The 24201-nt window shown below is 48.2% G+C and overlaps 2 protein-coding genes across 4 annotated transcripts in view; one reads left to right on the top strand and one right to left on the bottom strand.

Moving 5' to 3' along the window:
• Window positions 1-18658, top strand: part of NINJ2 (ninjurin 2) — a 46099-nt gene extending 27441 nt beyond the window's left edge. For 2 of the 3 annotated variants that reach the window (XM_048299964.1, XM_048299966.1), the window contains exons 2-4: window positions 14987-15218; window positions 16518-16702; window positions 17604-18658. In XM_048299964.1, coding sequence (XP_048155921.1) covers window positions 14987-15218; window positions 16518-16681 — 396 coding nt within the window. In that variant the 3' untranslated portion in view covers window positions 16682-16702; window positions 17604-18658. Of the gene's footprint in view, window positions 1-14986; window positions 15219-16517; window positions 16713-17603 lie in introns of all 3 variants that reach the window. The other variant, XM_048299965.1, reaches the window with a different exon arrangement.
• A 1575-nt stretch (window positions 18659-20233) lies between these two features.
• The window catches only part of B4GALNT3 (beta-1,4-N-acetyl-galactosaminyltransferase 3), a 64560-nt gene continuing 60592 nt past the window's right edge, over window positions 20234-24201 (bottom strand). Inside the window, exon 20 of the mRNA XM_048300566.1 lies at window positions 20234-24170. Coding sequence (XP_048156523.1) covers window positions 24062-24170 — 109 coding nt within the window. The 3' untranslated portion in view covers window positions 20234-24061. The remainder of the gene's footprint in view (window positions 24171-24201) is intronic.

Here is a 24201-nt window from a genome sequence, read left to right as displayed (position 1 = left end):
CTTTGAGATCTCTAGGAAAAAACCAAATCTCTCTGATGGTGGTCCAGTATTGCAGTAGGTTGCTCAGGGAGGTTTTGGAGACCCCATCCATTTAACACTTCAGTGATATGACCCTGAGGAACTTTAGGTATCTCCACACTTGGCCGAGTTTTGAGCAGAGCTCTGGACCTGATGACCTCCAAAGGTGACTGTTTGCTTTAGTACCAGGAGCAGCAATGAATCTCATCTCCAGTGATCTCCACTGGCAAGTGTAAAGTGGTGCAGTCTCGTGCTGGGATCAGGCACTCTGGATGGGCTGCTGGTGATGCCCGGAGCGACCATGAAGCTTGGCAAGGTCAGGACTAAGAGCACAAGTGCAAGGAGAGCTCATGCAGAAGGCAGTGCTGATGGATGCTGGTGCTGAAAGCTTCAAATATGCATGCTGCTGCTCTGAGGGGAGGATTGCTCTTCCACGAGACTGGCCACAGTAGCAGCTTCCCCTTGACAGAAATACTGTTCTTGAGAATGTGAAATAATTATGAGATGAATATGAATTGAAAGTGCACTTCCTCTTGACCTACTTCCCAGGCAGGGAAGCACAGCTTGATGCCCTCCTGTTTGGAGAGGTAAAATTATCTCTGCATTCCCCAGGCTCCACACAAGCCTCTATTGTTTGGTACCAACCACATGGCTCATTATCGTGCCTGCTACGCAGTCTCTCATAATGATTTCCTTCCCTCTCCTGTCAACACCCAGCTGACTAACCAAACTGGTTTCTGGGCAGAGAAGTGGGCCTGTTTACCCCGTCAATAAATACACCCCTTTTTTGTTTGTACTGTGAAGGTAAACATCCACAATGACAGTGTAAGCTGGCCTTGGGAAAGTGGCTGGTCATTCCGAGGTACTCCAGGACTACAGGCATCAGATACCTTCCTCGTTAAGTGAACAGACCTTTTCTACTCACAGGGCTGTAGGATGTGTCTTTTTGCTCCACCACAAAATCAATTACGTGTTCCATTAATGCCAGCGGAGTCTGGCTGGGCCCTGAGCCTCCATGGATAAATCCTGCAGCAGCTCAAGGGTTAGAGCAGGACAGTGGTGCCTCTTCTGTGACAACCTCCTGGCATGAAGGATGTAGGCTCCAGAAATAGAGCTTTTGACACATGGGCCTTCCTGTCTCTTCAGAGAGGTCTGTGGCTCATATTCAGGCGTCTGACAAGCACAGAGGATGCCCCAGCACAGCTCTTGCTGGCATTTCAAAGCCATCAACTGTGCTGGCACTCCATGGTTCTTTTATGAAAAAAATAACCTGTTTGAAAGGGGAGAAGCTGCTGGGATTTTCTGCTTCCCCTCTCCCAAAAAAAAAAAAAACAAAAACAAAAAATCAAAAATCAGTTCATGGGGTTTTTTAGGTAATTGTTATAACTGATGTCTTGCTATACCAAGTTTTACTGGAAGCAGTAGAGAGCAAGGTGTCACTAAATGAATGCTTGGTTAATCCATGACCTGAATAAACCACAGGGAGAGAAGTGATAGGATGGTGCACAAATTGCCAGAACAAAATCTCCATCCCAACTTCGCAGGCAGAAGTCTGTAGGTCACGGCAAGGAAAACTTTTGCTAGGAAAGAACTTATCATGGGTTGTGTTTTTTCCACGTGTCTATGGCACCAAAGATAATAGCTTTTCCTGCAAACTTCATCCAGGATGAATTGTGAATCAGGGTACATGAACCACCTGCCAAACACTCCAGGGGTAAGAGAATACAAGTGCAAAAGTGCAGGTGCCATGGCAGCAGCTGGAGCGGAGCCGACAGCACAGCTGGAGACAACAACCACTCCTGACCTCTTTCCTGGCCTCGGTCTGGGTGCTTCAGCTCCCTTTCCACATTAAGATGTGACACAGCTGAGTGATGTGACCTCCACAGCAGCTCTGGCTGTCCATCTGAGCTCTCTTGGCTTGTCAGCAGCGATAATTTCAGTCTGTTTGGGCATCCATACTTGCTGCTATGATCTCAGACACCACCAACTAATCTCACAACTACCAGGGGTGTCCAATAACCAAGTTGTAGTTCTAGATTTATCTTATCTTGGGGGGTGTGTGTGTGGTTTTGGTCTTCTGGGGGATTTTTTTCCCCTCTAATGTACTGATGTAACATTCTTCCTCCAGAAGACAATTCTGTTATCAGCAAGGATACTGAACAGGGAAACTCCTTGTTTGAGATTAATTCAAGGAAACTGATTCAAAGGCATTGTTTTGCTTGTCAAAGCAAGAACAGCTTCAGCTGAACTGGGCTCCGATTCTCTTATTTTATTTTTACAGTCTAATTAAATTAATCTTAATTAATTACACTAGAGAAGATTGCCTCAAACCCGCACAAATGCTGAAAGTGTGCCAAATCCAAAGCCAATAGGAGTTATTAATCAGCACCCTTGGACAGACAGCCACAGCCCTGGGCTGCCCACTGAATTCCAGCTCCTATTTCCCACAGGGGGTCAGTGGATCTTTCCTCCCCACGGCTTTCAGTAGGAACACAGCTGGCCATCGAGTCAGGCACGCACCAAACAGGTCCCTGAATGAAAATAATTGCAGGCAAAAGGCCATTCCACAGCCATTTGCTTAAATGTTGCTTTGGCTTCCCCAATGCAAAGCACTTCCTGTGGCACTTCACAAATGTCAGCATAATGAAGCTTGGAGTTTATTTCCATCCACCTCCTTTCAGGTGACTAGTAAGGCCTCAGACAGCACAGTTTTTCAGAGAGCAGTATTCTCCTGCACTGCTGCCTGGAACAGCTGCCTAAGCAAGGTATTGTGGCTGAGAAGTTCCCACTGGTTACACCAGAAGTTCCAGCCCTGTCAGGCTCATTGAAAGGATCAACATCTAGCTTAATGGTTAGGAGAGACCACTGTTAATTTTGAAGTGGGAGATTTATGAATCAGTTATGCTTCCATGAGTCTGGAATGCTGCATGGGTAACAGCAACAAGGTCTGATGTCCTGCTGCTGTGATGGGAGACGAACACATCCAGGACACCTTGGCTCCACTGGCCAGGCAGGAACCAGGCACCTGATCTCCCTCCCCACACATCTGCTGCTTGCAGAGCCTTCTCACAAGCCAACTTCAGCCACATGAGCTTTCTTAGGGACCCCTGAATGCTTACTAGCTCCTTTCTAGTCAATAATCTAGAAAGTCCTCAACACTTCTGGAAGCATCAAGCACCATCCTCTGGCTCACTTCAATGGTCTAATCTTGAGATGTGGTACCCTAGACCTTTTTGTCTGTGACTTGGGGTAGAAAGCGATGGTGTGGGTTCCTTTTCCTGCCAGATCTGAGACAAGCAGATCTTCACCATCTAAGGCTGTACAGGAACACTTCTTTCACAGCACAATTGCTCTAAATCATTGCTTTAAAAAGTGAAATAGGAGAATGAAGTTTTGCTTGCTTGCATTCTGTGCACTGTCAGCAAGTGAGGTTGCACAGAATTTAGGTTAAGGCCGATTTTATTTCTAAACCACTCTCTAATCTGATCTTTAATATTCCTTTTACATAAAACTAAACAGCCACAGTATCAGCTGCATGAGAAACAGCCCAAAATATAAAATCTCTCCAAGCCCTACCGCAGTGTCCTTCCTGCAGCGCAGGAAAGAAAAATTGAAGACTTCAGGGGGCTAAAATTGACATTCAGGACATGTAGTGTTAAAGCAGGACAGTTTTAACTGAGGAGAAATTTTATGGGAAGAATGTGTGTCATGTGGTTTGTATCCAACATTCAAAGGAACACAATCTAGGGCTACATCAACCATTAAAAAAATATATCAGATTTAATAAGGGCCAGTTTTACATGCATGATCAACTTCTGAAGTAGCTCTTTTTACAGAGCTCTCCTCCCAAGCTTTGTTGTAAACATTATTCACTGTTACCTTCCAGTCACAACTTAGTCCAGGGCCTTGTGTACTAGTTCAAATGCAATACAAAAGCATGAAATTAAAACAAAATTAAAATTTAATAGATAATTAGTAGAAGGAAAATGAGAGAGAGAGAGCTCTATGGTTGCAGCATTTCTTTTACTGTATGGATACTTCCAGCACTATCTTAAATGAGTTTTAGTAGCATCTTTGAAGACCAGCGAACTATGGTTTCTGAACCTTTGCTCTTAAGCTTCAATCCCTGCTGTGCAGCTGCTCAGAGAAGTTTCCAAATTATTCAATGCACTTTTGCAATACCTCCTAACCTAGAACGCCTGTCTAGAAGGCATATAACCCTTTTTTGTCATAGTTATATCCAAATTCATAATCCACTGGAAAAAAAAATGTTAGTATATTAGCAGAGGCACAGGATAACAAAGTATCTTAAAGGTGATGCTTTCAGGGCCACACTTTTGGAGTATAATTTAATTTAACGTTGTGAACTTAGGCCAAAGATAAATGTGTTGTTTAACCTCCACTGAACTCAGTAGAAGTTGGACAGGGAAGGCCAAGTACCATTTTTCCAAAGTGGGGGATATTACTGCCCACCAGCTGTTTCAATTCTCATCTCTGCCCAACAGTAATTCACAATTTATGTTTAAAGTACTGATACACCAATGGCCATTTTTATGACCCATTAAATCCCTGCCCTGAACTTAGCATGCCTAACTCTCACAGCACCATCAAGCTGGACTAGAGGATGGAAAGAAAAAGCAAAACCAATCTCATCCTATGAATCCTTCTGTCAATATAGCAAGCTATAAACCCAAACAACAGAATGACCCCACCCTTGAAAGAACTCCAGGAAGACAAGGAGAAGCCAAACTTAATATTTTTAATTACCAAGGAAAACCTTCCATTCCATAACCACCTTAAACCTCCCCCATGAGCTTTACTGCACTGTGTCCTAAGGCAGGGCCTTGGCCCAGCCTTCAAGTTATTAAACTCATATAAAGCAGCACGGCACTTGCTCCGCTAGTTCCTGATTTTCCTTCCGGATCCAGGGGGTTGAGTGCATGTTGTGCTGCCTCTTTCCTCTGCTCTGAACATAGGAAGGGCTCCCTTGGTGACCCAGTTAACAGTTACTATGCCTCATCCCACCATTTATCTAATTAAATAATTCCCCCCTGCTTTTTTTTTTTTTTTTTTAAGCTCAATCTATTCTCACATCTCCAGTTTTACAAACTGGAAGCCTTTTCCTTTTTGTGTGTGTGCCTTTTGATGTGAGGCAAATCCATCAAGGTTTTGTCTGCTTCAGGTTTCTGTCTCATATGGCCAAAAATACAGATTCTGGCACAAAACCCCATCTGGATTTTCCTCTTTGTTCAGACTCACATAATTTCAGCTAACAGCAGAGAAACCTGAACATTTCCTGTGCACTATCATCCCCAAAACAATGTCTGTGTTCCCCCAAACAAAAGGCACTGAATGTACCAATGACTGAGGAAAACTGGAAAGGAAGAGGCAGAATGGGGGAATTTTTGGTTCCAGCAATGAGTGAGGACTCAGCAAGCTGCAGTCTGAAGGAAGGGAGGTGATGCTGCATCTGTCAGAAAACTGGATCAGATTCTGGGTTGCTTCTGTTGCAGGCTGCCTGTGTGCTCCTAAGCAAGTTTGTGCCTGCCACAACAGGACACCCATGATGTGATGAGGTGCCTGGGCACCACTTGATTCTGGAAATGGAAGCATCCCCTCCTTGTGGGACATATCCCTGCCTCTGCAACTCAGATAATTCCTTCTTGACCTGAACTACAGTGGCAATTCCTCCTGAGAGATGAGAGGAGCAAAGAGCTCCTCTCTCATCTCACCTGCTTACAGGCTCAGAGTGACACAAGCTCAACCTCAGCTGCTTAGAAGGGAGCACCTCTAGGTCTCTAAGGCATTTCACTGGGTGTTTTCCTCTGCTTTGCAACTGAGCCTGCCAGTGCTTCCCACTAGACTGGCACGCCCTTTCAGAGCTACCAGTGACAAGTTCGAGAGCTGTCTTGCATAGATGAGCTCTCTCTTAGTTACCTTTTGGGAATGCCTGAGGAGGGGATGTGGCACCTCTCTGTGGCAGCTGTCCATGGCCAGTGGTGTGTGTGGCATGTGCATGTGAGAGACCAGAACCCCTGAGTCTCACTGCTTATGGATGCAGGGCCATCAGCTCTGTCAAAACCCTCAGCCATGTTCTTCCCTCTTTCCACCTGGATTCCCACAGCTTCCTTTCTGTGGAGAGCCCCGAGCACTCAGAGGGTGGCCAGGGGCAGGTAAAGCCCAAAATCGTCAGATGAACCTGAGCTCCGGTGCCTTGCAGCGAGGTTTACCTGGGAAATGCTGCAAGATGTAAACCCCCCTGGGAATGAGAAAATGACCTACCTGATTTCAGCAGCTTCAGGGGCTTCCCTGCATGACAAATTCAGTCCAGGTGGATTGTGTTCACAGCACAGGAACAGACTGCACTTTGACAGGAGATCTTACCCATCTCTCTCCTCCTACACGTCACCCATATGAGGATTCACATTAATTTACAGATAGGGAAAACTAAAATCCAGAAAGAGCAACTAGGATGCCCTGAGGCACATGGCAAATGACAAATTAACCCTGGGCTACCTCACATGAAAAGCAGCATCAGGCCAGGGCTGGAGCAGTTCTAAGTACAGAGTTACGGGCCACAAGGGACCATTGCTAGAGACTTGTCCCATTCTAAGATTTTTTTCTTGCCCTCCTCAAACATCTGCTACAAACCACAGTCAGAGGGGAGCTGGACCTTTGGTCTGATCCAGTACAGCTGTTACTACGTTCCCTCAGTTTCAGAGATCAACCTGACCCCTCAACACTGGATACAAACACGCTTAGACTTGGAAGGAGTTCAGTTTTAGGACCTTGCTTTATGAATGTTTTGTATTAAAATGATTTATATGAACACATTTGCTCTTTGGATCTGGCAGCAGCCTGCGACCAGACCCAGCTTTTCTTAATATTTTGGGCCGTAAGCCATCCAGCTTGGGGATTTATTCATCTTAACATGTTTAGCTTTGTAAGCACAATGCAGTAGTTACTGTTGTGCCTCCCGGCTGCTCTTCCATTTTTTATAAACTCATTTTCTCTGCTAACCTACTTTGAATTTTTTCTTCTAAAGCTGTTTTTAGTCTTCCCTTCTGCCCCTTTTCTTTTTACTCTTCCCCTGCCCCCTTTTTTTCCCCTTCCCCCAAAACACTGGGATAAAACACTAGTGATTTGAATAGGCTCCAGCTTCTATATCCCGACTTTAGAAATAATTGTTCCTACTAATCCTTTTGAGTGCACTCCCAGTTCCATATATTCAAAGAGCTGTCCCCCACACACACAAACACACCCGATTGCTTCTGTTCAACAATCAGAGATCATGCATCAGCACATTGTAGTTGCTGGTGCCAAGCAGTTCTTGAGCCCCAAACTCACAAACTGCTCCTGAGCTATGGATGGAGGCTCCTTCACCACTGCCACCACCCTTCCCGCCTTCTCCTCATCCCAGCTACCTGGAAAAGAAGAATTATCTTGTATTCCAGCTCAGCCCTGCAACCTGCCAGTCGATTCCTGGATCCCTTCAATTCAGTATCATAAATACACTTAACGAGGGAGTTTAATATAGATTTGGTAACACAGTTACTTGAGTGATACATAATTTATGTTGCCCTGTAGCATAGGAAGCCTTGAGTGGCGTCAGAGGGAACAGATTCAAGAAACTTGCCAGACAGCAGCACAGAGTGCCAAAGGGGGAGAGGAGTGGGGGAGAACAGGGAGACAGCAACCCAGGAAGGCGGTGCATGAAGCAGAGGAGCTTGATGGCAGGAAACAGCGTGAAAGACAGACAAGGGAAAAGGCACAGGGCGAGAAAAGAATGGAAAAGGAGAGGATAAAGGAGGAGAGGAGGAGCTGAACTGAAGATGCAGACGGGCAGAGAGGGTCTGCGGGATGAATAAGAGATGAGGAGAAGCACGGAAAGGCAGAGATGAGGAGCAGGGCACGCACACGCGATGCGACAAGCAGGTCTCTGCAGGCTGCGGCTGCCGCAGCCGGGCGGGAGCGGAGCCGGCTCCGTGTCAGCCGCAGGGCAAGGGCACGGAGAGGCGCCCGGCCCTCTGGGGCCCCGCTGGCCCGTGCCTCGCCCCGCTGGGCCGGCCCTCAGCCCCGCTGGGCCGTGCCTCACCCCGCTGGGCCGGCCCTCAGCCCCGCTGGGCCGTGCCTCGCCCCGCTGGGCCGGCCCTCAGCCCCGCTGGGCCGTGCCTCGCCCCGCTGGGCCGGCCCTCAGCCCCGCTGGGCCGTGCCTCGCCCCGCTGGGCCGGCCCTCGGCCCCGCGGTGCTGCTGGCAGAACGCGAGGCGCGGCCGCCTCCAGGAGCTGCCGCGAGCCTTCAGGCAGCCTTGCTGCTGGCGAACGGACGGGCTCTGCTGGCAGTCTCGCCCAGCTGCACTCTCATCCTTGAGCGACAGCAGTGCCCTGCTTTGGCACCCCTCGGCTCGAGGGTGAGGGGCCTAAATGCTGCACTGTGCGGGTGTCTCTGCCCACGAGACCTCACCAAGTCGGCTTGCAGGTGTGAGACGAGACACAGGAGGCAGACAAAGCAACTGGAGAGGCCAAGTTTGGTAGAGCAGAGAACATGAACAGTGCTTGTCAAGCGCACAGAATCCATGCCTGCCACTTGCCTAGGCTTCCACTTCTGAAGAGGCACTGGCTGCCAGCTCCTGGAAGTCACTTTTTGGCTGGAGAGCTCTCATCCAAACAGTTGGTCAATGAGCTCTCTCTGTTAAACTCACCAGTGACCTGTCACAGAACCTTAAGGACACCTCAGAGATAGGTCTCCATCTGGACCAGTCTGGTACATGGGGAGAGATACTAGGAAAACATCTCTGATTTATTTTCTGGGATTTATGCAATAGGAACTGAAGGCAACACAACACTTGGCTCTGAACAGGACCCCTGGTGAGCAGAACAGATGGCTATATTAAAAGGAAAAAAACCCTAAGCACAACTGGACTAGCCAAGAGCCTCCACACAGGCTGAGGAGGGGGGACTGGCTCTGAACACTCAGTTTTCCTTCTGCCTGCAGTACCCACCATGAGGTTTACTATTACTTCTGTTTATGGAAAGCAGCCAGGATACTTGCTGTTGTGCCAAACTGGAGAAAAACAGGCTTTGCCTCACCAAGTTCACAATACAGTTAGTACTGACCAAAGTGCTCCTCGTGTGTCCCTTCTCTGGCACACGTGGGGCTGTGCACAGACCTGCTTCCCCACCCACGTAAGACTCTGCCAGGGAATCCCAGCCCATCAGGTGAGCAGGCATCTGGTCATCGCCACTCTTCCCGGTGCTGCTGCTCTCTGTGCCTGGGCATCTAGGCTAAAAATATTTGTTCCCTTCACCCCAAGTGAAGTGGTCAGGAGCTGCAGGGAGTGAGCTTCCCTGGTAAAGGACAGTAGCCAGTAACTGTGCCCTTAGAAGCGGAAGCACTGATTGAGAGCCAGGCCTTTAACCCCTCTGCTTTCTGCCCACAGCAAGGGGATTGTGCTCCTCTCCTACCCTGCAAGATGATGATGATGACTGCTGGGGTGCTTTAACCTTCACCAGCCAATGCTTACAAAGTATTTCTGAAGCTGCTGACTGGCCAGTGCTGGGGAAACATTCCCTGGGTTTTCCCTGGTGCCTGATGCTGTGTGGGGCTGGCTGTTCACGGCCCAGCATAGCTCCGTGGCAGCCATCTCTGTGCTTACCCCTCGGAGTGCACAGCCTACATTTGTGTCTGTTTTCTTTGGCATTCTCCAGCATTTCCCTTGGAAGTAATGGCCAGTCATACAGTTCCTATTCAGACATTGCCCTCTGACAGACTGCTCCCATAAAGATTATCATTCTCATACTTGTGAGCCTCATGCTGTTCCACTGCCTCTTGCAGGCTGTTCTCCCTGGGGACAGGGTCACAAAACCCACAAAGCACACAGAGATTTGCAATTAGATCTGCTCTCAATTTTTTTTTTCCCCTAATCTGAAAAATGTGACAAGTAAACTGCAGGTTTTGTAGAAATTGTCCAAGAAAATTTAGAAAAGCTTTGTGCTCCCCTTGACCCAAAATCTAGCAGCTTTGAAAGAAATATTTAGATGAAGCTCCTCCAAAAGTTTACAGAAGAAAGTAGCTATTTCTTGTAAAAATAAATGCATGAAAACCCCAAAGAATTGCTCTCGAAAACTAATTTTAGTGGAAATTCTTCAGGTAGTTACAGTGAGCTGTGGAGCTCAGCATACCCTCTGGTACCAGAGCCTGGTTTCACATGCCTGGGGACCTGAGAGCTCCCTACAGCAAAACCAGAGGACAAGTTGAGAAAGAAAGAAATAAAAGAAAAACTCCATTATTTTCTCACCACCACTCGTGGTGATACTCATCCTTCATTGCATAAGAATTCCTACAAAAGTTAAAAATAACAATAGAAGTGGGAGTTAAATATTTGTGTGCATGTGCACACTTTGAGTAAGAATCAAGCCTCCAACTTAGAAAACATAGATGGGTGCCTCACTCAGTCCCTGAGGTGATCTGTAAACCTGTGCCAGGTTTACACAAGAGAAAAAGGAAAAGGGAATTTGCCTGAGGTCAGACTGAAGCCAGCAGGGTCTTTGCAGGGAAAGAGGCTGTTTCATATGGAAACATCCAGAAATGAGACTCAGGAAAGTAGCTCCAGCACCAGTTCATCCAGTATGGCTGGGATGGAATTTTTCAGGTCCTAATTTCCCTACTCTTAGAGAGTGGGCAATAGTGAGAGAGCCCCCTTGGGAAAGTGCTGTTTCCAGCAGACGTCCTGGCTCTGCTACAACGCTTTTAAGATGAGCTTGGTGTCTGACTGCCAGATCCAGCTCTTTGACATGTTACAGAGAAGAAAAGGCAGTGATCTCCACTTTCCTAAGAGGAACCCTTTCAAAGTGACTAGAAAGTCACCAGCTCTAGCCTGATGACATAAATCACTTTGGTGAGCCTTCAGGTATGTCCTGTGACTTGACTTAGGGCTCTGTTTGCCAAAAGGGAACCATTTAATCTCTTCAGTGATACCACACAACCTCCCACAGCTGTCTGGGCAATCCTCCTACAGGGAAACCCAAGTTGCTTGTGAATCAGCTCCTGAGCTGCAGCGGTTTACAGGACTGAACTTTAAAGAAAGCAAAAGCAGAAATAGTCTTTGGAAAGCTGTGTGTGCATTCTGGCAGCTCAAAAAAAGTGCCACAGCCATGCATACACACCCCACAAACAGTGGTTCACTGGTGACAGTTATGGCACAGGCATCCCAAGCAAATCCATCCTCCAGCATTAATCCAAATGCCAGGTCTCCGAAGAGTCCTGGTTTGTTTAAGCCTCTCCTTATTCAAGACATCAGGCTGAATAAGGATGAATAAGCATTCATAGCTGCTGGACTAGATGGAACACTGAGGGCCAAATCCATAAAAACCTGGATCACTGTAACTTTTCCTTGCAGCATAAGGAGTCACGTGTGCCATGTGCTGGAGTGTGTCAAGAGAAGGGCCACGAAGGTGGTGAAAGGACCAGAGCACAAATCTGATGAGGAGTGGCTGAGGGAGCTGGGGGTGCTCAGCCTGGAGAAGAGGAGGCTCAGGAGGGACCTTATTGCTCTCTACAACTGCCTGAAAGGAGGGTATAGCCAGGTGGGCATTTGAGGGCTGCCCATCACAAATCTTAAGCTGCCCAAATTCAAGTTTCGTTTCCGACTCTCATCATCCATTATCCTTTTGGAGATCCCTCTGGATCTGCCTGGACTGACAGAACTTGGAATCTACAGTCACACCTTTCCTATTGTGAAGGTTTCCCAGTTCCAGTTACTCCACATGGGAGAGCAGCACCTGCCTGTGTTTTCATGTCCCAGATGGGAACATGCCATCACACTCATCCACGTGAGAAAAGCCCACGTCAAAGCTGTCTGTTTTCACTGCCTGATCATCTGGGACACAGAGCTCAGGACGTTGCAACTCTGCCCCATTTCACCCTCCAGGTCAAGGAACGTGAGGGCAGCTCAAAAGAAGGATGTGTTTTCATTCAATAAGACCTCCTGACTTGCTTTATTTTTCTCCACGTAAGCAACCAGAAACAGATGTCTCAGCCTCCTGGTACCAGGCACTCATTTAACAGCAGCTCTGCCCTGTTTGTACAGCGCCCTTGTTCTCACACCCTTAACTCATCATTACACAGAGATAAACTATCAATGCTCAGCCTTGTGATACTGCAGGAGGGGGGCTGATTCTTCAGGAACAAGGAAAACAGCACATGAGAGGAATCAAATTGCCAACCTTGCACCATTTGGTATTGGTTCCTTTCTGTTTCAGCAGGATCACGTTTTTAAACCATCTGAGGGGGAGCAGTCCCCCGACATAGGTTTCTAAAATGCAGTCACAGAACCTGACCTTTTGGTGGCCTCCTTTCCTCAAGATTCCTCTACTCTGCCCCCAACACCACACTGTAATGTTTGAGTCTCGAACACCTACACACTGCCTTGGAGTTTCTACCAGTTCTTTGGACTTCTACATTTACCTCCTTCCAATATCTTTTACCTTCTACCCTCCACAGCAAGAGATACAGGCTTTGCAAAGGAATCACAAAACCACAGGGAATGCCACTGTCAGAAACTGTAACAGTTAAATGCTTTGAGCTAGTGTTATTAAAAAAACCCCAACCAAACCAAAAGCCCTTTCCTACCCCAAGCTTGTCCCTTGATAGGGATCACAGTTCACAACAGACACAGCCTTTCCCACTCACCTTTTTCACACATCTTTGTCACATCAGGGTGACCACAACCCCCTTCCAAAACGCAGCCCCAGTTTCAGCATCGGTCACACCCCCACATACACTGCTCTCCCAGGATCACTGGCTGGGTTCATGCTCTCCCAACACAAAGAAAGCCACTCTTGTCCAGGGTTGCACACAGAGACCCAAGGTCACAGCGTAACACACGAGCCATGACCCTTCCCTAGTGACCTGCCTGGAGCATGCAGGAAAGATTACATTTCCTACTTTATCAGGTGCAAAAGGAGAAAAACAGAACTTACCATTTGATGTAGGCACTTCCAGTATGCACCCGAAGAAATCTCTCCCCCTTTCCCGAGCAAAAGAAAGGCCGAGGCTAGCCCTTAGCCCTGGTTTTAAAGGGCGTGCTGAGAGCAAGGCTGCTGGTCTCCACGGCACCTGACAGGAGGCTGATTACTCAGAACTGAAGCCTCTCTGCTATATAGAAGCGTTGTTTTTCTTTCTTTTTTAGAAAGAATAGCAGTGTATTGCAGATACAGCTACATCTTTTGTAACTGTTGCCTTTGCAATTACCAGCTTATGAGGCTCTGGGTGAATGCAAAACTATCATCCACTTCACTTCTTTTATTTTTAACCACTTGGGTCAAGACAGCAACAGGTGAACTCACTTAGCAATGGATGGCTAAAAGCAGCCAAATTACCGACACCTTGTAATTAGGTTAAGGGCAACCAGGTGATTTGGCCTTTGTAAACAGCTGTTTCTTTCCACTGCCAAAAAAACCTGCCTGACTGATTAATTAAGGTTAGGTGTGATGGATCCCACCCCTTGTCTTGTTGCATTTTTGCATCAGTGCCCTATGTTTTGAAGAAATACTGCCCTTGGTTTCGGAAATAAAACCACAAATCATTCCCTCTGCCCTAGCATCTTGTTGAAGACAAAAGCCAGCAAAAAGTGTTCAGAGGAGATATAAAGCCCAGCCATTGACAGTCAGAGAACCACAGAATTGTTTATGTTGGAAAAGACCTTTAAGATCATCAAGTTCAGTCATTAATCTAATACTGCCAAGGCCACCACTAATCCATGTCTCTAAGTGACACATCTGCATGTCTTTTGAATTCCTCCAGGGATGGTAACCCAACCATTTTGCTGGGCAGCCTGTTCCAGTGTCTGACAAGCCTTTTGTTGAAGAGAGATTTTTCCTAATGTCCAATCTAAACCTCCCCTGGTGCAACTTGAGGCCATTTCCTCTTGTTACTGTTGCTTGTCACTTGGGAGAAGAGACTGACCCCCAGCTGGCTACACCCTCCTTTCAGGGAGCGGTAGAGAGTGATAAGGTCCCTCCTGAGCCTCTTCCTCTCCAGGCTGAACACCCCCAGCTCCCTCAGCTGCTCCTCAGATCACTTACTCTGCAGACCCTTCACCAGCTCCACTGTCCTTCTCTGGACTCACTCCAGCACCTCAAAGTCCCTCTTGATCGTGAAGGGACAAAAACTGAACCCAGGATTTGAGGTGCAGCCTCACCAGTGCCCAGCACAGGGGGATGATCCTTTCCCTGTGGTCCTGCTGGCCACACTATTTCTGATGCAGGCCGTCTTGGCCACCTGGGCACACTGGTGGCTCATGTTCAGCCAGCATCTCCAGGTCCTTTTCCACCAGGCAGCCTTCCAGCCTCTCCTCCCCAAGTGTGTAGCGCTTCATGGAGTTGCTGTGACCCAGGTGCAGGACCCAGCTCTTCATCTTGTTGAACCTCACACAAGTGGCCTCAGTCCACTGATCCAGCCCCTGCAGATTCCCCTGCAGAGCCTTTCTACCCCCCAGCAGGTCAACACTCCCACCCAGCTTGGTGTCGCCTGCAAACTGAGGGTGCACTCCATCCTCTCATCCAGATCATTGGCAATGATATTAAACACAAAAGCCAACCCGAAGAGAAGATCTCTCTCTAATGCCCTGTAAGTTTGAGGCTTGTCTGTGTCCTGAAGGAAGAGAATTTAATATTCCTTGCAAAATCCCTGGCTTTTGGATAATCTACGTTATTGTAACTCTGGACAAGCTCGTTTTCCACAAAAATACCCATTATTTTTTTAACCTTGCTGAGCTCTTGCTCACTACAAGTATCTTGTGCCTACTAATACCACGAGGCGACTGTGAGGGGAAACTGGGTACTCTCAACATGCAACTTTGACTCTTTCCCAGACCTTCTAGGTAAACCCCAGGGAGAAGAGAGCATCCCATTGGACACAGATGTGTGTGTTGGTTTAGCAATGCATGTGATGCCTCCTGTCTCCCCAGGGCGTGAATCCTCACCTGCGGATCAACGGGCCGATGAACATCAACCACTACGCGACGAAGAAGAGCGTGGCAGAGAGCATGCTGGACGTGGCGCTCTTCATGGCCAACGTCACCCAGCTCAAAGCCGTGCTGGAGCAGGGCACATCCTTCCAGTACTATGCCACCCTCATCGTGCTCATCAGCATCTCCCTCTTCTTCCAGGTGATGATTGGGATTCTCCTTATCATCACTGGTAAGGTGGCCACCAAGGCGCGTGCACCCTTGCAGGGTGCTGCAGGGGCAGGGTACCCTGTGGCTTGGCTGGCATGGGGGTGGAAGGGAGAAGCCTCTTGCCCCAAACCATTCCCCTCTGTCTCCATCCAGGGCTGCAGGAGGGTTGAAGGTAGCATGATGTGGGTGGTAGGGTGGTCTGTGTTACTCAAAATGGTGGGTGGGTTGTTCTTCATTTGCACACCTCTGAGCACAACTGTTCCTTCACTTTCTCACTGCTGACCCCCTGTCCCAGTGAAACAGCTGGGGTTTGGCCAAGCTGGGCCTCTTGCTGCCCCTACTGCTATGTGCTCCTTCATGCAGCTCTTGCAGACACTACATTTTAGCTGTATTTTACATCTCACTTCATCTGGGGCTTAACAGAACAATTTAGGCAGAGCTATGCCCTATATTAACCTCACATTTAACCGATCCCACGGTTCTCCTAGTGCCCTACAGACAGTACATTAACACCAGCATTGGTTTGCCCAGTGCTCCATTTGATAGAGGAGCTGCTGTATTTCAGTCTCCAACACATTCCCAGTGTTAAACCCCTGCAAAACGCTGCATTTTCCTGTATATCCTACATGGTTTTTTATGGGGCACAGAGAACTGGAGGCTATGGGAAATCCAGGACATGTTCCCTCCCCTGTCGTACATGCCACAGCTTTTCCTGGTGGCAGCTGTGATGGCTGGAACCAGCTGGGAGGAGAAAGGGCACAAGGGACCACGACAAGGCTGCTGTTTGCATGGCTTATTGGCCAGACAGCCCTGGTAACCAGGGTATTCCTGAGTCCAAAGGGATCAACGTCCATGAGCCAGGACCAACCCCAGCCGCGTACCCAGGGCTGACAGCTGTGCCAGCACATATGTGACATCTGGGTGTCAAGGAGGAATTGGCCTCCCGGTCCAAGCAGAGCCCTGCTGCCCTTGTCTGCCATGTCCCACAGCCTGCCCTCACCACATCCCACGGCCATGCAGCGCTGGGGGGACCATGGCATGTGTCTGGCTGGTGTGCAGCAGTAACTCACTGATTTAGGGTTGGCCCGTTGCAGGGCCACAGAACCTCCATGGCAAAACAAAGAGGAGCTTTTCTCTGCTCCATCCTTCTATGTCATCCTAGAGCAAGCTGTGGCTCCTGTAACATTGCTGTGATTATTCCCTCTGCTCTGTGGCCTCAGCACATGGGTATTTACCACAGGGGGAGGGGGAGGCTTGCAAGAGCTGGGGGACTTGGAGTCAGTCTGCAAACCCCTCTCTCTTTTTGCACTGTGTTGCACAGCTCGTTTGAACCTGAACGATATTGCAAAGCAACCCCGCCTGAATATACTCAACAACGCTGCCACAGCTCTCATCTTCATCACAGTCATCCTCAACATCTTCATCACAGCCTTCGGGGTGCAGAAGACCGGCCTCTACCCTACCAGGAATTTTGGACCTTATTAATTCATGGAGCGATGGACTCAGGTAAGAAAGGGTGAGTTCCCATCACTGCCAGCCCCTGGGAGGGCTCTCAGTCTCAGAAAACATCTCCACTGCAAGGGGGAGAAAGCAGAGCTGCACAAATTAACAAAGCCTTTCCAGAGGCACGTTGCTGTCCCACAAAAACCTGCAGCCATTGAACAAATTCCCTCAGAGGAGGAGGAGTTCTCTTCATTTGGTCTCTAAAGCAAGAACACCAAACATCCCAGTTGCTGGGATTTATCAGCAGCAAGTGGTTTTGGGAAGGCTGCAGAGTTCATGCTAGATAGGAACAGCAGCTGTGGACGGCAGCTAAAGGTGGGGAGGAAAACCAGGTGTGTTCTGGGAGGAATTCAAAGATGGCAGCACTATGTGAGCAGAAGAAAAGCAAGGTGCTGGGTGAGATTGGGGGGGGGGGGGGGGGGGAAGAGCTCTTCACAACAGCCACTGTGGTTTGGTAGGGACTGTTTTAAGCACCTAATGCTCATTTTCAAGGCAGCCCTGTAAATAAGAGTTCATCCAAATGCTTGGGTTCCCATGTCACATCAGTGAGGGAATGGCATGTTCTTAAATCAAAGCACTTTAGCTCAAGAAGCAAAATTCACGTTTCTTGCTCACATGACCAGCAAAATGTAAACACAGTTTAAATGCCACACACCAGGGCAACGGCCAAGGAGAAAGCTCAACAGACACATGCTATGTGAGGCCGGGTGCAAAGGCCAGAAGCCTCTCCAGAAACACTGCTGGTTTGGGATCCAGAAGGGGGCAGGTGCTGAAGAGCAGCACCCAGCGTGTGTAGGGGCAGTTGTGGCGCCGAGGGACCCAGTGGCTGTGGCTGCTGCTCTCCGGCCACGCAGCACAGAGGAGCCTGAGGTGACCTTACCAGCATTTCTTGTCTTCCCTGCAGGATCTGAGCAGTGCAGCTGGAAGGGAAAGCTCTCCTCCACATTTCCACTGACCTCAGCAGGAGCCAATTGACAAATCCAGAAAACTGGGTTAAACTTCAAAACTCTGTGTGTGTCATAGCACACTGGCCCCTTACTGTAATGCTTTTGCAGTTCTGAGGGGTGGGAACATCACCTTTCCAAGCTAGAGCAAACTCTGCAGGAGAAAACTGCAGGAACAGCAGCAGCTATACATTTTAAAAATGCAGTTCTGTAAATCTCTTTTATTATTTTTGCTGCCTGCTTCATATACTCAATATTGGCTCATTTGGTAGAGAAGACTGATTGATTTACTTTTTAGGCTAAATAAATAAGTCTGGCTTTTTTTGTGTCTCAAACATAAGTTGATGCCCTTAAAGCAATTCTATCTAGTAATGTACCTCCCAAATGTTGGAATGGATTTCTCAAACTAAAAAAGAAGTTTTCCTAGGAGGATAGAATGGTGTGTGCACATGAAGATAGCTAGAACCAGTTCAAATGTTTTCCTGGTTGTTTAAAATTAAATGTGACATAGTTAAGAAAACAATCAGATCTTTCCAGCATTGGGATGTTAACAAGGACAGAAAATAGTTATTGTGGTCTGATGTCATCATCAGGGACCTTCCAGGAATGATGTCAGAATAGCCTGACAATATTTAGGAGAAAATGAAGAAACATTACACATAAGGGGACAGCCCAGGCTCATTGCCACAATGAAAAATCACGGTTGCATAGCATATTATTTGATTTTTAAAATTGCCATTATGGTTTAAAGTCTTATCACTAATATAAATGTTTTAAAATATATTTGGTTTATATTGACAGCTCTGGTAATTCTCTTGTACTAGAACAATTTGTTTCCTTTAAAAAAACCCCTTTGAATTAATGAGTTTCCAGATTTTTATGAAAGAGTAAAAATTTTCGATCCTAAATTTTTTAACTCTATAGTCATGCTAAAAATGGTATTTTAATAGCCTTATGTACGCCTATTTAAATAATTACATGCTCTTTTGATTATTAAATGATTTTTGCCATTGTACTGCAGAATCAGAGTTCAATAAGGACTTTTCATGTTGTATATCCTTGCCATCCCTGAGAGAGAAATGTCATGAAAGCATCCTCACACCGGTCTTCAGGAGCTACTGGGAGTGTCTGACAGATACAGACAGACTTCATTTGTACTCTGCGTTTGGCTTTACAACCCCAGTTTTCTGTGTAAGTCACACGAGGTGCTTTTTTCTGAGAGGGTGTGAATGATCCTGGCCACGAAGGAGGTGGGTAAGGGCACGGGCCAGCAGCAGCTTAGCACCTGAAACTGACAGGGACTTTTTTGAGCTGAAGGAAAGTTGCATAAAAAGGGGAGGGTGGAAAGTACCAGTTATGTATTTACCAGAACCTGAAGTGGCAAAGCTGAGCACAGTCTGGCCTCTGGTGAAGCAGGCAGAGACTTGCTCCCCACTTGTTCTGGGGGATGACAGGTCTGGGGAGACTCTGAGTTTACTGCTTAACCTGGTCCTCAGTCTCTGCTGTGACTGGCAGCAAACAGGGGTGGATGTTTCTGGGAAGCCTCTTATCCCGCCTCCTCTAGAAAAATGCTTCACTGTAGAGGTAGCAAAATGAGTTGTAGGCACAGTGAAACCACAAAGCCAAGGGCTCTCAGCCACTGCTGGCTGGCTGGGTTCATGGAAATGTAAAAAACTACGTATTCTGCGTGCAGACCCCAAACCCTAGGACTCATGGCTTCATGGAGCAGGAGGCAAAGCAATTAGCACTGATGACTGAATGTAAAGAGAGGGAAAAACAGAAAAGATTCAGCTGGGAAAGAAGCAGTGGGGGGAATTTCATTACCAGATCTTAACTTCATCGTTGTTTCAGAGAGCAACTAGATCGGGTATGGCAGCACGTGAGGCCTGCATGAGCACAGAGGGCTTCTGTCACCCATCCCAGGCAAGCAAAAGGCTGGCAGCACATTGGAATACTTTCTCTCCATCACCTTTAATATCAATTTCTTGTTATAGTGAAATCACACTCATTAGCAACCGTGGCTGCCTTTTCCCCTCTTCATGTGTGACTCCCATTGCTGCCAAGCTTTTGATACTCAAAGAACGCCCAGTTGAAGCGAAAATGGGCCAAAATTGAATCCAAAGAAGTAGGTGCAGTGAAAGAGCGGACCTCCCATTTGTGTATGTAGGCTGTGCCAAGTACCGAGCTCAGGCCTAGGCTCTCACCTGTGGTCTTCTCCAGGAACTGTCCTCTGCTTGCCAGAAGGGTACCACTGTTTCCCACATTCTCTCATCACATCACACCCATGCTTTGCTGGAATGTGTATTTGTCCACTGTTTCCACCTTGTTTCACATGATATACCCATGTAGACAGCAAAAAACCTGGGTTTTTGCCATCCCATTTTCTGCAGATCTGGAGGGGACTGAAGCAGGGCTCACTCTTGGCTAACCTTGCCCACTGCATCTCCCACCCAGCTCTTGCTGGCTTGAGCAGAGAGTGATCTCTGGTGCTGGCTGTGCTTTCAGTTAATGAAGAGAGGAGCAACACCTGGTTTCTAATCCCTGCTGCACGGTGATGTGGGTGCAAAGTAACACACAGACAGAAGAGAGCTCTTGTAGGAAGACAATATATTTATAAAACACGAGGGAGAATCTGTATATCCCCCAGCTCCAACAGAGAGGTGGCCCAGGAGTCGTCTTGAAGGCACAGAGCCACTTTAAGGCAGGTAACTCAAAGGGACAACTCAGATTTTCAACACAAGGCATCTGTATCTAAAAAACAATCAACTTCAGACATTTGTAGACAATGAGGAGAGATGTTCATACCGGGCAAACATCAAGACAACGATGAAACGAATCATAATTTTCACACAATGCACTTTGCTCAGATTAAAAGCCAGCCCTTCTTCATTCCCTTGCTGACCTGCAAAGCAAGCCCGAGCACCACAGCTCAGGCCTGAAGACACAGTCACATTTGTAGGCAGAGCCCCCTTGCCCGGCACCTCACACTCGGTGGCCCGGACTCCCCAGCCTGGTCACATCCCACCGTGGGGAAGGTCTCTTGTGCAGCATGGTCCATCATCTCCCCAGCCACAGAGCTTCCGCAGCAGCTTGCTCCTGGCCTGGTGCAAGGAAAATCCTATGCAACTGACTTCCTCTGGCTGTCCAGGCAGGACACAGCCAGGATGCACATGAAGGCCAGAAACCCCAGCACAGCTTCCTAAAAAGATCCTGGTGACAGAAATGTGACCAGCTGTTGAGAGGAGTCAGCTTCCTGGCCATGTCCTTTCACTGCATGGCTGAGGGATCCGCTCCTGCTGTGCTTCCTGCTCTCCCCCTCTTCGTGACTCTGTCTGGGGAGAAAAACTGCAGCTTGTTTTGGAAGAGGGGCAGCAGCCCCAGAGCGAAGCCCAGCACTGCTCCTGCAAGGTTTGCTGCTGGCCAGTAAACTGGGGACTGTGAGCTCCCTCCCTACAACCTGCAGTGAGGTCTCTGAGCATGTGGGCTGCAAGACAGGTTTTGTCCCCAAGGGCTCCCCAAGCTCCTCCATGGAGGCTGCCTGCTAGTGCCAATTAGTGTTTAGCTTACTACTGCAATGCTTGGATACCAACTGAGAATTCCCACTGGAAGGGAAGAACATTTGAGATGGCAGCCTTGACAGTGGGGAAACTGGCCATCAGGAAACTGGACTGAAAACCAGTAACTCCTTACATCTCCACCAAGGAGTCCTCATGAGGTAGTTCTGCTTACCACTGGCCTGGGCTACAAGCTGTGAAGGAAGGAGTACAGTCACAGCTGAAAAATGGGGGCAAAATCCTCAAATTCTGCTGGCAGTGCTGCAGTGAGGGGTGCACCCTACTGTCCAGTCCACTCTTTGCTGGCTGTCCTCTGTGGTGGGGAAGAGGGGCTACTCATGTCATTTAAGCCAAGTGAGTTACCTTCTGGATGCACCTAAGTCTTGCCAGTGTCTGCAGGTGAATGCCAGCTGCTAACTTTAGGAGCTGCAGACCACATCCACAGCCAGATGTGAAAGCCCACAGTACAAGTAACTCTTGCTCCCTGTGCTCGACTTAGGAGCTGCCACCGAAGCCAGCAGCTCTCCACCTGCAGACCGGGCACCATGCTGGTCCCAACTTGATGGGGCCAGACAGCTGGGTCTGCTAACGCCTCGCTCGCCGTGTCCCGGCTCTCGCCCTCCCGACAGCCTCTCCCCATTCCACAGGGATTGCGTGACACAGCCAGCCTGGACAGGCTGTGCAGGCACAGTCCTGGAGCCTGGAAAGCAGCTCACCTGCACACTCATGGAGTTGTGCCTGTGTCTGAGGGAAGCACAGGCTCTGACATGCACCCAGAGCAGCACTGACACTGCACATTCCAGGCAGAAACAGAGCTTATTGCAACATTGCATCACGGGGCTCTGGTCTCCCAAACTCTTATAATACTTAAAAAACAAAAGTGTTGACTCTGTCAGCCTCTTCCCTCTCACCCCAACTGCAGTGATTTAATTTCTTAGGATCTGCATGGGTAAAGTATTTTCCCTCAACAGGAAGACTACTCTGGCTTGGGCAGCTGGCTAAGGCTGCCTCTTCTGGGATATTCAGTGTCTCCATTCTGGCAAAGGCTCCACGGATTCAAAGACACAACCACCTCCTGTCTACATCTCACCACAGCTGCACACTGCACAGCAGAACTTTCTGGTATCTGGCTGACCTTTTCTAAATCCATCAGTCACAAAACCCAGATTGATGCAAACAGATGATTTGACACAATTTCTATCTCACATGCCAGAACTTGCACATTCAGTTTTCTACTGCAGTAGCGGAACTTGATGGACTCGTCGAGCACCACAGACCCAGTAATAAATGAATGCCTATTCTGAATTGGCATCTACTCCACCAGCAAAGAGCAAAAAAATCTAGTACCACGTCAGTTTTGCTTGTATTCTGCATACATCCAGTACTCCTTCCCAGCAACTCCCCAGAGAACTGGGCACCATGAGCAGCATCCTCTGTCACACTCTCCTCTCAAGCTTGAGACCAGTAGCAGCCTTTTCAGCATGGTATGGGGACACTGAAGCTCCAGTGTAAAGCACTGAGTGAGCTGGGATTTCTGGGTTTAAACAGTCTTCTAAAATGGTTACAGGGTAAAATAATCTTGCCTTACACTTACAGGAGTTTTAGGGGATGAGACTTCCCTGTAGCACCAGGCCAGCTCTCTCTCCACAGTTCTTGCATCAGTGACAGCATGGGTTTGCCCATCCTTTTATTCACTCATCTGTCCTCACTGTTCATTACACCCAGTGCATGTGCCAAGACCTGAGGCCACCTCCTCCGTACCAGGCCAGAGCTCCCAGGGCTGCTCCAGAGATGAAGCACCAGCAGCTGTGCTGGTTCTTCAACCAAGAAGCCTGCTCTTGACATAAGAGTCAAGCTACGACAAGACCCAACTGTGAGGCCATAACTTATTAACTTTTAGATGCTGCATAAATGTACAGGATTTTGAGAGCTCTGTCTCTTCTTCTGACAAATCACAATATTTCAATTAATAAAATATTGCCACTTCTTCCCTGCTAGGATTTCCCTGATATTGTTAGGACAAACACACGTCTGTCAGATAAGGCTGCAAAGTTCCTCCTGAGATGCCCTGTTAGCTTCTCTGTACAGACCCTCCACTACCCTCAGGCAGTGGATCAATAATTCAGGTGGAATTGTAACATCACCCTTGCCACTCGCCCAGCTACAGGCAAACGTGGCTCTTGTAAGGGAAATGTATTTGCATCTCCATCCACGGCCCATAATTTGCTCAACACGAGCACAGTTTTTCCTAATGACCAAAGTGAAAAGCACAGAGAACCATCTAAGCACCAGCAGCCTGAAGTGCCTATCAGCTCCTCCGCATCCAGATTTCCTTGAGCCAGCACATGGGCATGTGGGTGCAATACTGATCAGAGAACTTTGGTCCCCGGTCCAAAACCATGGATACTGGAGAGGTGGCAAAGGAAAGGAAATGGGGATGGTTGTGGGTTCTTTTTTTTTTTTTTTTTTTCATTCAAGTATTGAATGAGAAGCTGCGTTGCTCTAAATAAACCATTCTGGGCTTAGGTGGGATTTGTGTTGTTTGGTGCAAGACTCAACAGGAAACAAGGCACCTCTCCCACTGTACCTTCCACCAGACTGCATGGCAGGAAATGCAAGTCCTTCACTTGTCGACATCTCCCCCGCATGCCTTCCCAGCCACACATGGATCCCACATCTTGGATACGATGGCTCACAAGAGAGGCTCCCACTCCGCTAGCCTGATCATCCCTTCCTCAGCTATGCCATCCCATCAGAGGGCTCTGGAGGCAGAGGAAGAGTTTGGGCACTCGGCTGTGTGCCCCAGTAAAGTGCACATCTGGATGAGATGGTGGACAGCTGCTGAACAGCTCTGGGATTGAAGGCTACAGTGTCTTCACCTGGCGTCGGTTCCACATGCCCCGCTTCGAGTGAAACCAGTGGAAAAAGTTTCTCAGGGAGAGACGCTCCACTTCCAGCCCAGCCTGTAAGATCCTGGCAGAAAGAAGAGTAGACTTAGGGAAAA

Source organism: Corvus hawaiiensis, chromosome 4, assembly GCF_020740725.1.
Source record: "Corvus hawaiiensis isolate bCorHaw1 chromosome 4, bCorHaw1.pri.cur, whole genome shotgun sequence".
In the NCBI taxonomy this organism is placed as follows: domain Eukaryota; kingdom Metazoa; phylum Chordata; class Aves; order Passeriformes; family Corvidae; genus Corvus; species Corvus hawaiiensis.
The sequence above is the reverse complement of the archived record's forward strand: the minus strand, read 5'-3'. Positions and strand labels throughout refer to the sequence as shown.